The sequence below is a fragment of the Moschus berezovskii genome, chromosome 1 (assembly GCF_049115385.1).
Source record: "Moschus berezovskii isolate FMDL1 chromosome 1, NW_MosBer_1.0, whole genome shotgun sequence".
Classification (NCBI taxonomy): Eukaryota; Metazoa; Chordata; class Mammalia; order Artiodactyla; family Moschidae; genus Moschus; species Moschus berezovskii.
Window position 1 is genome coordinate 88,691,336 of NC_142460.1, and position 14,749 is coordinate 88,706,084.

At 39.4% G+C, this 14,749-nt stretch overlaps 1 protein-coding gene across 1 annotated transcript in view; it reads left to right on the forward strand.

Annotated features, from left to right (window-relative positions):
• The window catches only part of SLC49A4 (solute carrier family 49 member 4), an 89,968-nt gene that overhangs the window by 17,567 nt on the left and 57,652 nt on the right, over positions 1-14,749 (forward strand). Inside the window, exon 3 of the mRNA XM_055394839.2 lies at positions 10,894-11,159. Coding sequence (XP_055250814.2) covers positions 10,894-11,159 — 266 coding nt within the window. The remainder of the gene's footprint in view (positions 1-10,893; positions 11,160-14,749) is intronic.

Sequence of the window (14,749 nt, forward strand, 5' to 3'; positions counted from 1 at the left end):
CATTATTTCCTGCCATTTAAAGATACAGAAGCAACCTGTGGCTTCAAATTCCTAGATTCTCATTAAATTTGGATAGCAGTCCTTGGGCAAAGAGAAACTCTTAGCAGAGCTCTTGTCCCTTCTGTCTATGCTGGCAAACCAGCCAACACTTGTTTGCCTCCACCTCTCTTGTACTGCCATCCTAAAATCAGCAAGAGGTGGGAAACAGAGTAGTCTTCTGATTTTTTCTACCTGGTTCTGATTTTTTCCACCACAAACAGCAGTGGTTTTGCTGTATCTCACAAATCACCTGCCTTTTCGGCCTGCAGCCTAACCACTAAGCCAGTGCCAAATATGTTATGCCTTTCCAAATGTAAAATCCTATTCTGTGGTTAATTTCTCAATCAAGGAACAGTTAAGCTGTTATAATGAGGTGTCTCAAAATACAGTAACTCAAACAAGATAGTATTTCTTTCTAATGTGATAGTCCAGAGTTGGCAGGGAGGCCTAGGCATAGGCAGCTGTGTCCTACAAAGGGACCTAAGTTCCTTTATCTTGTTGCTCCCCTAGGGAGATGACCTTGGCAGGACAGTCCAGAGCAATGCATCAGCACTGTAGTCACATTTCATCCTATATGAAGAGGGAGAGGGGGACCAGGGAGAGCATTTTGTTCTCATGAGAGTGACCTTGAAATCCTCCTACTCTCATCACATTGGCCCAAACTTGGTAATAAGGCCCCACCTCGCTGCAAGGGGAGCTTGGAAATGCAGACTGTAACCTACCCTAGCACAAACTTGGACTATTCTGTATCTAAAAGGAAATAAGAAATAGTTTATTGTCTCTACCACAGGCAATCTGGCTGTCTATTTAGGAGAAAAGATCATATTAGATCCTAATTTCATACCTTGCACCAAAGTAAATTCAGATGAACTAAATGGTTAAATATTTAATTGAAAAACAACATATAGGAATATTTATATGATCTCTACATAGAAACTTTTTTTCTAAAGTATGAAAAACAGAGGAAAATTATAAAGAGAAAAATGATAGATGTGGCCACTTACAAATTATTAAGTGTAAATGCTCAAGTTTCTTATATAAAATGGTATAGAACAGCCTGCCTTCCATATCTGGCATGCGGTACTTGTGAATAGACAGGGCCAACTGTATTATTGTTTTGTTGGATTGCACAACTTTGTATTGCTGAAATGTGCTAGGAGCTGTCTTTTATGTTTGTTCAAATGAAGCGTATGTTTATCTACCATAAAAAAATTAAATGTACAGATTGTTAAGCTTAAAACAGAATTGACCAAAAGGAAAAATATTTGTCAAAATAAGGCCAAAAACAGGTAAATAAATATACATAAATATATTAAGCACTCATTCAAAAGAGGAAAAATTGTAGTATACCAGTGGAAAAAATGACCAGTAGTCAAAAAAAATATATAGATTAAAACAAGGAGTTGCCTTACCAAGTGTGGTTTGCAGAATAATGCCCCCATCCCCCAAAGATGTCCACCTTCTAATATCCAGAATCTGTGAATGTATTCTGTTACATGGCAAAGGAGAGCTCCAATTATAGATGGGATTAAGTTGGCTAATCATCTGACCCTAAAATAGGAAGAATATCCTGGGTTATCCAGCTGTGCCCCAAACCCTTAAATAAGAGATAGAAGAGGAAGTCAGAGAGATGCAATGTGAAAAGAACTCAAATCCCTGTTGCTGGCTTTGAAGACAGAGGAAAGGGGCCAGCAACCAAGGAAAGCAGGCAGCTGCTAGAAACTGATAGAAGCGAGGAAGCAGATTCTTCTCCAGAGCCCCTAGAAGGGAACAGAGCCATGCCACACTTTGACTTTAGCTCAGTGAGACCCATGTTGGACTTCTTATTTACAGAACTATAAGAGAATAAATATTAAAAAGCAGAGACATTACTTTGCCAACAAAGGTCTGTCTAGTCAAGGCTATGGTTTTTCCAGTGGTCATGTGTGGATGTGAGAGTTAGACTGTGAAGAAAGCTGAGCGCTGAAGAATTGATGCTTTTGAACTGTGGTGCTGGAGAAGACTCTTGAGAGTCCCTTGGACTGCAAGGAGATCCAACCAGTCCATTCTAAAGGAGATCAGTCCTGGGTGTTCATTGGAAGGACTGATGCTAAAGCTGAAATTCCAATACCTTGGCCACCTCATGTGACGAGTTGACTCACTGGAAAAGACTCTGATGCTGGGAGGGATTGGGGGCAGGAGGAGAAGGGGACGACAGAGAATGAGATGGCTGGATGGCATCACCGACTCGATGGACATGAGTTTGAGTGAACTCCGGGAGTTGGTGATGAACAGGGAGGCCTGGTGTGCTGTGATTCATGGGATCGCAAGGAGTTGGACACAACTGAGCGACTGAACTGAACTGAACTGAAGAGAATAAATGAGTCTTGTTTTAAAGCCACTAAGTTTGTGGTAATTTGTTAAAACATCAATAGAAGACTAACACACCAAATTTGTGTGTTAGTGTGTGTGTGTGTGTGTATTTTTTATTTTTCTATTAAAATTGAAAAAATATTTTTTTGTTTTTATGTGCATATTTTTAAAATATGGGTACTCAGTACTGGTGGGACAGACACTGCCGACCACTATTGATGGGAATATAAATTACTTCAGACTCTTCTGAAATACACTTTGGAGTATATTTCATAAGGGGCTTCCCTATTGCCTCAGTGGCAAAGAATCTATCTGCCAATGTAGGAGACAGTTTCAGTCCCTGAGTCAGGAAGATCCCCTGGAGAAGGGAATGGCAGCCCACTTCAGAATTCTTGCCTGGAGAATTCCATGGACAGAGGAGCTTGGTGAGCTACAGTCCATGGGGTTGCAAAAGAGTTGGACACAACTTAGCGACTAAGCAACAACAAGAAAATCTTCATACCCTCCAACCTGTTGACCCTAAGGAAACAATTTGGAAATGGCAAATATTTTCATACAGAGATTATCACAACTGCATTATTAATATTATCACATAAGTAACAAGCATTAGGAAAATGTCATGTGAGTTTTTGTACATCTGTATGATACACTATCAATGGAGCCATTAACAATTATGATTTTAAAGAATGAAATGAAAAAATGTTTATGTAGAGTAGAAAGTTAAAATGATTTAGTGCATAAAACTGTATATTCAGTACCTGTGCCTAAGTCTTAATTGAGAGATGCGTTAAAAAAAGAAAAGACTGAAAAATCAAAAGATTAGTAGTGATTATGTGAGTTACTGAATTATTGAACTTATGGATTTTTTTCTTCTCTATACACTTATTTTCTACTACAAGTATATATACTTTTAAACTAAGAGAATAAAATAAAAGCTATGAGACCAGGAAAATGTTATGAGACCAAGTAGAGGGAAGTAGTAGGTCTCTCTCAGACCAGGGCTAAGTCCGTTTTTCCCCTGTGCCTTGCTGAGAAATTATTGTATTTGGGCTTAATAATAATCCTGTGAAATAAAGTACCTTTCGGGAAATTGAAACAGAAAGAGAGTAAGTGGTTCACCAAAGATTTTACAGTTAATAAATTTAGCTAAGGCTAGAAGCTGTCTTTTGATATCTAACCAATATTCTTTTTTACTGTGTGTTTTTATGAACTTTCTGTAACTGTTTGTGAGAAGTTATTATTATAAGCTTCTTTAGGGCCAAGACTATAGTACTTATTTTTATATTACCTTTAATGTCTCTCTGAAGATGCCTGACCATAGTAGCTATGCAGTAGATATTTTTAATTGAATCATAATTGGCCAAAATTACTAAAGGGTACAAAAGGGAAATAAATTTTCATAAAAGAAACTGAGGCTATGTTAAAAATCTTTAGAAAGCCCATTCTTTTTCACCGTTTCATTGCTTCTCCCTTCCTAACTTTCTTTTTCCTGTAATTAATTCATAACATCTCTGACCCTTTTTATTACCTTCTTACACTAATAAAGAAAAGCTATTATTACTAGCACTTTGGACCATTGTCAATATGCAGGAAATTCTTTAACACAAGAGTTTATTCTCATGAAGGATGATTAAGAATTGGAAGTTGAGACAAAGCTTGTGAACCATTGGCATGTTAAGTGTTAGAGATGAGTATTTTTATGGATTCTAAATCATTAAAAATGCATTGAATTTAAGTTAAGAGTACTGGACTTACAGTAAGGAAATAGCTGCTTAGTTTTTAAAATGTTGACTCTAGTCACGATTCTCTGCACATAATAAAAATATGCTAGCTACTGCATGCCTTTAGATCTGAGAATCTTGGGTTATTTCAATAATCAATGATTTTTATCATCATTGTTAGTTACAGAGAACCTTCAGAATGAGGCCGTGTGGAAGAGTAGAAAGATTCGTGGACTGATGAAATCAGGTTTAATTTTGATTTCTGGTCTTGTCTTAACCATTAGATAGTATGACTTTGGAATTGCCCCCACTAATACTTTCTGGTGAAAGAATGTTATAAATAAGTTATAAAATAAGTGTGATTTAAAATATATTATTAGCTTTTCTGGAACTCAGGGTTTTTTTTTTTTTAATAAAATGAAGAGGGTAGGTTATCTTGCTGAGGTTTGAAGTCTCTTCCAACTATAAAAATTCTAATTCTGAAACATCATATTATTCTAAGTAGAAAATAATTTAAGAATCCTAGGTATTTGTTCCAGAATGTCAGAAAGCAAAACATTGGGATGCAAAGTATCATTACATACAAGCTAAAATGTCAAGTTCGTGAGAAAACATGAACTTACGGTTCTTCAGTTTGAACTTTAGTTGTTGGCATTTGTTTGAAAAGCTGTAGTATATTGAATCATATGAAAAGGAATACAGCTGTGCATAAATGCTACACCATGTGCCCCTGAGCCCCAGCCTCTCCACAACAGGAGCAGTGATTGATGTGCACAGGACCAAGGCAGACAGCGCAGCCATGGCAGGGGTCCCCGGGCTCAGCAGTGCTGACGCTGGTGGACTGCTCCCACTTCCTACCACCTGATTCTGCCAGTGCTAGAAAAACTCCCAAAGCTCTGATCTAATCTTCTCAGCCCACTAGGGAAATTCCCCTGTTTTCCACCTGGCCTGTGGGGAAGGCACAAACTAGGCCTCAAAAGTAGGCAGAAGCTAGGTAAGGAGAAAAAAAATTGACAAAGAAAAAAGACCCAAGAAAGAAGGTGGGCTCGAGGGAGAGAAAGAGAGGGAGTAAATAAAGGGACCAGTGAGAGGAGGCTGGGATAAAGGAAAGCCTTGCACGTCTGTCGCAGCTTGAGCTGCAGAGGTCAGGACACCTGCAGCCTCCTAACCAGTATATGACTGCCCATCTTCATCAGGCACAAAGTTTCAGGTGATGAAGCCAGGGTTCAGTTCAGTTCAGTTCAGTCGCTCAGTCGTGTCTGACCCTTTGTGACCCCATGAATCACAGCACGCCAGGCCTCCCTGTCCATCACCAACTCCCGGAGTTCACTCAAACTCATGTCCATCGAGTCGGTGATGCCATCCAGCCATCTCATTCTCTGTCGTCCCCTTCTCCTCCCGCCCCCAATCCTTCCCAGCATCAGTCTTCTCCAGTGAGTTAACCCGTCGCATAAGGTGGCCAAAGTATTGGAGTTTCAGCTTCAACATCAGTCCTTCCAATGAACACCCAGGATTGATCTCCCCGAGAATGGACTGGTTGGATCTCCCTGCAGTCCACGACCCCTTGAATTAACCAGTCAGCTTCCTTCAGAAGCTCCCTTATGCTCCAGAGCTTATCACCCAGGAGACAAAACTGTGTCCTTGTCCTGCTAATTTCTGCCTGTCCTCCTTTGGTGCACAGTGCTTGACACAATGATGAAGCCTTGACCTTGTGCTTACCACCCTCAGTGTCTTTTTCTAAAAGTTTTGTTTCCCAAATTTTTGGGGAAATTTGTTTTTTGTTTTGCTGACTATAAGCTTTTTAAAAGCTAAAAGTGGAACTGATGTGATGTATGTGGTGGAACCTTGCGAGGTTTGAACCGCGTGATCCCAGTTCCCTGTTCTTGGATCCTAGAGAGCATCCCCACTCTCTTCTCACTCTGGGGAGTTTAGAAACCACAGTCTTGACCCACAAGGAACTTAGCTGATAACTGCAAAACAAAACTAAAGCACGTAGTGATGATCCAGGTAAATTAACATTAAGTTATGAGATCTACTTTACTTAATGGAAGATTGTGGATAATACGTCTTTTGTTTTGCTGTGTTTTTTTTAACACCCAATTCAGATCAATAGTTATGAGTTTCTGAAAGCCATCTTCTTTCAGGAGTGCTTTGAAAGTATTAGGACAATCACAACAAGTTGCATTTCTCTCTCAGCACGTGAAGGCAGAGAGACTTTTCTGTTCAGACTGTTCATTTAAGCTGCATGTTTTTCCTTTTCACACTGTTAAGCTTATGTACCTAATTCTTGTTCTGGCATCTGTTTTTAACAACCGGAATGAAGAGTCTAAATGTAAATTTCCATTTTCTTACACATCTGACTTCCGTTCTCAAGAGTCTGCTGAAACTGCCTCTGCTCAGATCATGGAAGACCTCCTTGTTACGAAGGAGCTTTCATTCAGTTAAACCCTCTTTCTGTTTGATTTGAAGCTATTGGCACCTCACTTTCCACTTTTTAAACCCCTTTCTTCTTAGTTACTGTGACACCAGCCTCTCTTGCTGTTTTTTTCTCCTCCGTAATTGCTCCTTCTCAATCGTCTTTCTCTACGCCTCTTCCTCTGACTTTAAAAGTGATGCTTCTCCAGAGTTTCTTCCTCAAGCCCATCATATATGTCTCATCACAGATCTCTTTCCTTAGCCTGTGACCTGTAGTCAAGCACTTCCTGGACATTTTTACAGGATTATGAATGTCACTCCCCACATCTCGTCATTCACGTAACCATACCTATTGCACCACCTCAGGAGCCCTCCAAACCATCCCTTTTCTGTACCCACGGTTGTTGCCAGTGCCAGCAAGCCCTTGTCCTAGACTCCATGCCTGAGGGGGTTCTACTCTGGATTTCCTTCACCTTTGCCATTCCCTCTGTGGTGAGGAGTCTGCAGGGCCAAAGAGGTATGTCTGCCCTGCCCCTCACCGCTTTCTGGCTATGCGAGACCCCAGCAGTCCCTGCACTGCCTCTTTCCCAGGTCTGTTCTTCCAAGGATGAACTGCATCCCTGGGTTGCTCCCTGGGCCTGAAGGGTAGCTAAGGGACGGCTGTTTGGAAGAGGATAGATGGAGCTCGGACGGGATTGGACCTTCAGGTCCACCTGTGAATATGTGAAGCCCCTGTGTTGTAGACCAGAGTCAGAGGTCAGAGGACAAGAAAGGCGGACCACTTGCCTTACTCTTGTCACAGGCCTGACAAGCTTACTAGTTATTGCCTTATTTTCCTTTATATTCCTGATACAGTGCTGGTAAGTGACTCTTCAGATACTCTGCTTAAAGAGTTTTAGCTTTTTAATTTTAAATTCCCATGTACCTATTGCTATTACAGTCCCTACCCAATACACAGTGAATACTCAGTACATGTTGGTTAAATGAATTAAACAACACACAGCTTGTATTGAATAATTTATAATTATTTCCTTTTCTTAATTGTAATTTTCAAAGAATTTATGGTAGTGTTTTGTATGATTTTATTATGTCTTAGGGCCAGCACTTTTTCAAGAAAAATCATACCTCTAATTTTGCATTACTATTAAATGGAAAAACTAGACTTTATGTATGTGTGTGTGTATGTGTATATATATATAACTTAATTTTATTTCTAAATGTATTTTTACAAACAAATTAATTTCTTAAAATAGGGTAAGTTAATGGTAGGTGACAGAAACCTGTGTCAGACAAACATGAAAATCTTTACATTACAGATTGGTGTTATGCCGTGGTCACCAGATGGCAATGCTTATAACCAATTAGTAAGTGACAAGTCCTGAGGGGTTGTAGGATACAAGTTCAGGAAGAAAGAGAACTAAGTTCTGGAAGATTTAAATATGCTGGGAAGAGCGGGGACTGGATTTCCCTGCCAGATTTCCCACGAATTCAGAGGATAACCCCTGATCCTATAGGTTCCAGTTCTCCTACTGAACTCATTTATGATAAAGGAGTGCATTTATGTATGATGACTTTTAATGCAAAAAAAAAAAGCACATAATTAAATTAGAATAAGTTTAGACACCAAATCAGCATGTTTTTCACTTTGATTTTCACTTTGATAATCCATGTTGTAGATGCACAAAGGCCCCAGCAATCCAAGTTTGGTGACCTTTAGACTGAGAAGCCGTCCAAATTGTCCTTAGTACCATGTGTGCTCTCGGTACGACTTTAGCAGGTGTCCTTGTGTTAGAAATATTGTGATCTGTGCATTGAGCAAACTGGACGTACGACGGTCCTCATATTATCTCAAGCTCACACATTCTATGACACGTACATTTGCTGCTTGGGAAATAATCTTTTCATGAGTTCACTGAGAGGTAGCAAACGTTGAGCCATGGCAATTATTTGAGTTTTATTCCTTAATTTTCAGGATTCATTCTGTTTTATCGAGTGTTTTTTTTTTTCAATATTTCTTTATTTATTTGGCTGCACTGGGTCTTAGTTCTGGCACACAGGATCTTGAATTGCGGCCTGTGAACTCCTAGTTGTGGCATGTGGGATCTTGTTCCCCGACCAGGGACTGAGCCTAGTTCCCCTGAGTTGGGGTCACCAGGCAAGTGTTTTTCTTTTTTTCGATAGATTGTTCTTTCCATGTTCTCCTTCCCCTCTTAACATGTTTAGGCATGATAAGACTTGCTCATTCCAATCCTTCTCCTTCCAGATGGGATGAGTCTTTCAGGAACACCTCATTAAAGGTGTTAAATATCACAGTAGCTACCATTATGAGCCATCATGCATTGTTTGATTGTTGTACTGTCACGAGTCATGATTAAAAGCACTTAATGACAGTGTTTCAAGAATATTTCTATGATGAAATTGCTGTGCGACAGCTGAGGATCCGCTGGCATTTGGAGGAAGTATTTGGTTTATAAACAGTTTAATTGTGTTTGTCATTTAGAAAATAGTTCCCCTTACATGAGCATATTTTTAAATGTCTTTCGTTTCCTAAATTGAGTAATATTAATGATTCTGGAAGCTATTTTGCCTTCAAATAACTTTTCCAACATGCACAAAGGTTTGAGCAGACGTAAGTCACATATTCTACTTCCCACTCACTTATGCTTCTACATTAAGAGCCCTACCTCTACCCACATGCCTGTTTATTTTCCCGTCTACATTCAAAAAACTTGTATCAAGGTGGTACTTGTTAAAAGGAAGATCTGACACCCACACGGTGATTAAAAAGCAAAGGAACAGAAAGAGAAAGTAGTATCATGTATATGTCATGTACGCTGTTCCTTTCATGTACGCTGTTCCTTTCATTTCCTTTACCTCCAAAGCAGAAGAGGTTGACTCACTTCTCTTTTTTTCCCCTGCTTTTTGAACTTCTGACTTCTTTTCTCCTTCAAGTCTATTTTTGAATGTGAATGTTTATGTTGGGGGTGGATAAAGAAATGTGGGAAAAGGGTTTTCACATTCCCTGTTCATCAGGGAACAGGACAGAGCACTGAGCAGAATACGGTAATGAGGAAGGCTGAGCACAAGAACAGATGAAATGGAAGCAAGAAACTACTCTTCACTAAGCCTTTCAATTAAAGTCTGAGACTGGAAAGGACCTGCTGCTGCTGCTGCTGCTAAGTCGCTTCAGTCGTGTCCGACTCTGTGCGACCCCATAGACGGCAGCCCACCAGGCTCCCCCATCCCTGGGATTCTCCAGGCAAGAACACTGGAGTGGATTTCCTTCTCCAATGTGTGAAAGTGAAAAGTGAAAATGAAGTCGCTCAGTCGTGTCCAACCCTCAGCGACCCCACGGACTGCAGCCTACCAGGTTCCTCCATCCATGGGATTTTCTAGGCAAGAGTACTGGAGTGGCTTGCCATTGCCTTCTCCATTCCTTCTCCTAGGGATCTGTAATTATAGTACCTTCACCTAACAGATACTCATGGCATGCAGACTGAATTTAAGCTAATCTCTTCATTTTATGGGAGAAGGAATGGAATCCCACAAAGGAATATTATCCAGGAGCATTAAAGTAGTTAGGTGCAGACCAAATCCTCTGATTCCTTGACCAGTTCTTCTTCCATTAGAAGATTCTAAAATGTTTATTTTTCGTTTTTTGTATTTCCGTTATCCTGCAGAGAGTAGGTGTGAAATGTTGAGCTCATTTGTGTTATTTGTAGGGCTGGAGGCACTTACTAGGTGTCTATAAGTGGCAGTCTCAGAGGATATGGGATTGGGAGTCAGACCTGGGTTTGAATCTCAGCTTTGCATGTTAGCACTTGGGCAAGTTTTTTTTTTTTTATGTTTCCAAGCCAAAGCTTTCACATTTCAATAAATGGAGATAATAATATCTTGCACATAATGTTGTGATAATAAATAAAACAAGGTTATTGAAAGTATTTACTGTGGTACATGGCACAGATCACAGGCTTCAGTAAATATTTGTGAAATGAATAAGCGGTGACCATTGGTGTATTATGGTTATATGCAGTTATTGGTGTATTTGGGGCTTCCCAGGTAGCGCTAGTGGTAAAGAACCTGCTTGCCAATGCAAGAGACATAAAAGACACAGGTTCGATTTCTGGGTCAGGAAGATCCCCTGGAGGAGGAAATGGCAACCCACTCCAGTATTCTTGCCTGGAGAATCAGATTGGTGTATTTGATTTCCCTCACAGAGAGTCACTGTACTTTACCTTTCAGGTGTCTCTTGTTCTTTATAGATATGTGTTCTTATTGCTGTAGTAAACACTGTTGGCTAACTTCTTTTTGTCTAGAAGATGCCTATTTTAGGTACCTCACAGCCTTTTAATTTGTTTGATTCCAGACTAATCCATGGAGGACAGCTGTTAAATGGATTGGCAGGTCCAACCGTAATGAACGCAGCTCCATTCCTCTCCACAACATGGTTCTCTGCAGACGAGCGGGCCACCGCCACAGCTATCGCGTCGATGCTCAGTTACCTCGGGGGAGCTTGTGCATTTTTAGTTGGACCGCTTATCGTTCCAGCTCCCAATGGGACAGCACCTCTTCTTGCTTCAGAGAATAGCAGGGCCCACATTAAAGATCTCATAGAGACTGTATTATACGCAGGTATTTTTAAGTTTATTTTCTTCCTGTTATATTTTGTCTTTTATCCCTGTCATTTTCACTCTACCTTTTGTATACCAGATCACTTCTTATAAAATAGAGGACTAATCCATACATATTCATATATGTGCTTCCCTTTCGTATAATATGAAGATGCCTATTTAAAACTTACCCTTTCTAGGAAGTGTAGTAAGTTTAAAATGTATTATTGCTACATGAAAGGTTATTTCTTAACTTTACTCTTCCCATCCATTTACAGTTAAGGACTGTATAACACCTTGTCTAGTATCTTTTCTAGATATCAGTGTAAAAAACTGAACATAACAATCCATGATACATATTTGTAAGCCTCTATTGGTAGGTGTTAAGTCCATTTTCTCCCTGTAGTTTCCTGTTATTGGCCATGTTCTCTAACTTCATAAATGTAGATCACTCATGATTTTCCTTTTCATCTCCTACTCTCTGTATGTTTAGTCTATTAATAAGGTATGTTGACTGTTCCAAAACATTTTCTAGGTCCTTTCTCTTTATTTTAGACTCAAGTCCTCGTCCACTCTTAAATCTTAAGTATATTGCCTCTCCCCATATGCCTGTTCATTATTTCCTTCTGCATTCAGAAAACTTTCTGTAAGTGTTTCACTGTGTACCAAACACCATGGTAAGCACTGGGAATTGGCAAAATCACTGATGAGATCATTACAATACAAATAAGGATATACAGAGCTTGAGAAGCGTAACTGACCTGGCTTTGGGGAGAAGTTGAGGAGTCAGGGAAGACTTCACTAGGAATGTAATAATTAAAACTAAGAATTTCACAGGTGTTCACTGAATGTTCAAGTGGGTTAAGGTGTCCCTCATAGAAGGGCAGAGAAGGTATACGAGAGCTCAGTATGTCCACGGAACTGCATGTAGTTTTGTGTGACAAGAGTAAGTATGTGTTTGGGTGTAGGTAGCAAGTGACAGAAAATGAGACTGAAAAGGTAAAGGACCAGATTATGATGAACTTCGTATTAGTTCATGTATTTACTTATTAATTTAACAAATATATTTTGAGCTCCTATCTATCTTTAAGTGTTCTAGGCACTGAGGTAAACATAGTTCCTGCCCAGACAGAAGTTACAGTGTCCCAAAGCATATAGACAAACAAGCAGTTGTAAAACAAGGTACTAAGGGCTAAAACAAGAGGAGAAGCACCTGACCAGATTTTGGAGTTCAAATAGAGCTACCTGAAGGCACATAATCTAATTTGGAACCTGTGGAATGAGAGAGAGTTAGCCAAATATAATGGACAGAAGGAAGAACAGATGAGAGAGAGAACCGTGGAGGAGAAACCTCCACTAAGAGGGGAGAGCCTGCTACAGTCAAGCAGCTGCAGGCGCAGAGTGGCTTAGATCTGGTGAGGGTGCTGAAAGATGGAGCTAGGGAGGTAAGTCAGGCCACGCAAGCCTTCTAAGCAGAGGTAAAGGGTTTGAAGTTCACCAGGTTGTAGGCAAAGGCCACACTCCAGGAACTTCTACACTAGAGAGCTATATAATGGAAAAAATCTGATTTGGAGGGGATAAAAGTGAAATTAGAGGTGGTGGTGGTAAATAAAACTCCCTGTAGACAACTCACTCCTTTTAAAGAAAGAAGTTGAAATATAAGAATAATAAAACCAAAGGTAGGTAAAACAAATTTTGAACTTTATTTTGGTTATATCATTTCTTTTTATTGAAAGCTTAGGCAGTTGTGTCTTTTAAATGACTGGATTTTAGGCACTATTGGGCATGTATTAATGCTCTACATCCTCTGGCTAATGATTCCCAGGCCGTCAAGCAGAAATCCCTATTCAAAGCTTCCAGCTATTGTTTCAGTGCTTTCAAATTTCCCCTTTTGTTTCCCTGAGATAATGTCCCATGACCCTTCTTTCCATTAAAAAATAGTTTGCTTAGAATTATGACCTTAAAAGATTAATGATTCTTAAACTAAAATTATTGCAAACAAAGACATTATAAGTAAGCTGTAGACCAATACACATAGGCACATAAGTCCTGACAAAATACTAGCAAACCAAATCCAGTAACATAATAAGGATTATACACCACCACCAAATGGGTTTTATTCCTGGAATACAAGTTGGCTTAACACTCAATCCAATTTATATAATATGTTAATAGAATAAAGGAGAAAAACTATGTGATCATCTTAGTAGATGGAAAAAAAAAAAAAAAAGCTTTGACAAATCCAGCACCCTTTGGATAAAAACAAAGGGATAAAAACATCCCCAAATTAGAAATAGACAGGAAGTCCCTCAACCTAATAATATTAGGGCATCTATGAAAAACCCATAGATAAGATCATATTTAATGGTCAAAGATTAAATGCATTCCCCCCACCCCCGAGAGCAGGATCACCAAGTAAGAAAAAGAAGTAGAAGTCATCTCGATCAGAAAGGAGGAAGTAAAACTATCTCTGTTGAAAATGGCGTGATCTTGAATATATGAAAATCCTTTGTAAATTACTAAAAAAGACTAATAGATCTAAAAAACAAATTCAGCAAAAATGAACAAGCTTATCCTAAAAAAAAAGTTTTAGGATGCAAGATTAATATATAAAAATCAACTGTATTTCTGTACACTTGTAATGAACAGTCCAAATATGTAATTAGGAAAACAGTGCATTTGCAGTAGCCTCAAAAAGAATAAAATATTCAGGAATAAATTTAAGAAAATAAGCGTAAAAACTAGCACTCTGAAGACTATAAGGCACTGTTGGAAACAAAGAAGACCTAAAGAAATGGAAAGACATCCTGTTCATGTGTTGAAAGTTTTAATATTGAAGATGGTAATAGTACCCACATGTATCTACAAATTAAATGCAATCTCATTAATATTTAGCTGCCTTTGTTACAGAAATTGACAAACATCCTAAAATTTGTATGGCAATGCAAGGGATTCAGAATAGCCAAAACAGCCTTGAAAAGGATGAACACTAGAGAACTCACAATTCCCAGTTTCACAACTTACTACAAAGCTGCACTGATCAAGACAGCATGGTACTGGTATAAAGACAGACGTATAAATCAATAGAACAAAAGTGAGATTCCAAAAAATAAACCATTACATTTATAGTGAAATGGCTTTTCAACTTTTTTATTACAGTCAATTGACTTTTGACAACAGTGCCAAGCCAATTCAAAGAAAAGTGATATTGGAATAACTGGATCAGTTCAGTTCAGTTGCTCAGTTGTGTCTGACTCTTTGCGACCCCATGAATCACAGCACAACAGGCCTCCGTCACCAACTCCCTGAGTTCACTCAAACTCATGTCCATCGAGTCGGTGATGCCATCCAGCCATCTCATTCTCTGTCGTCCCCGTCTCCTCCCACCCCCAATCCCTCCTAGCATCAAACTCTTTTTTCAGTAAATCAACTCGTCGCATGAGGTGGCCAGAGTATTGGAGTTTCAGCTTTAGCATCAGTCCTTCCAATGAACACCCAGGACTGATCTCCTTTAGAATGGACTGGTTGGATCTCCTTGCAGTCCAAGGGACTCTCAAGAGTCTTCTCCAGCACCACAGTTCAAAAGCATCAATTCTTCTCGCGATCAGCTTT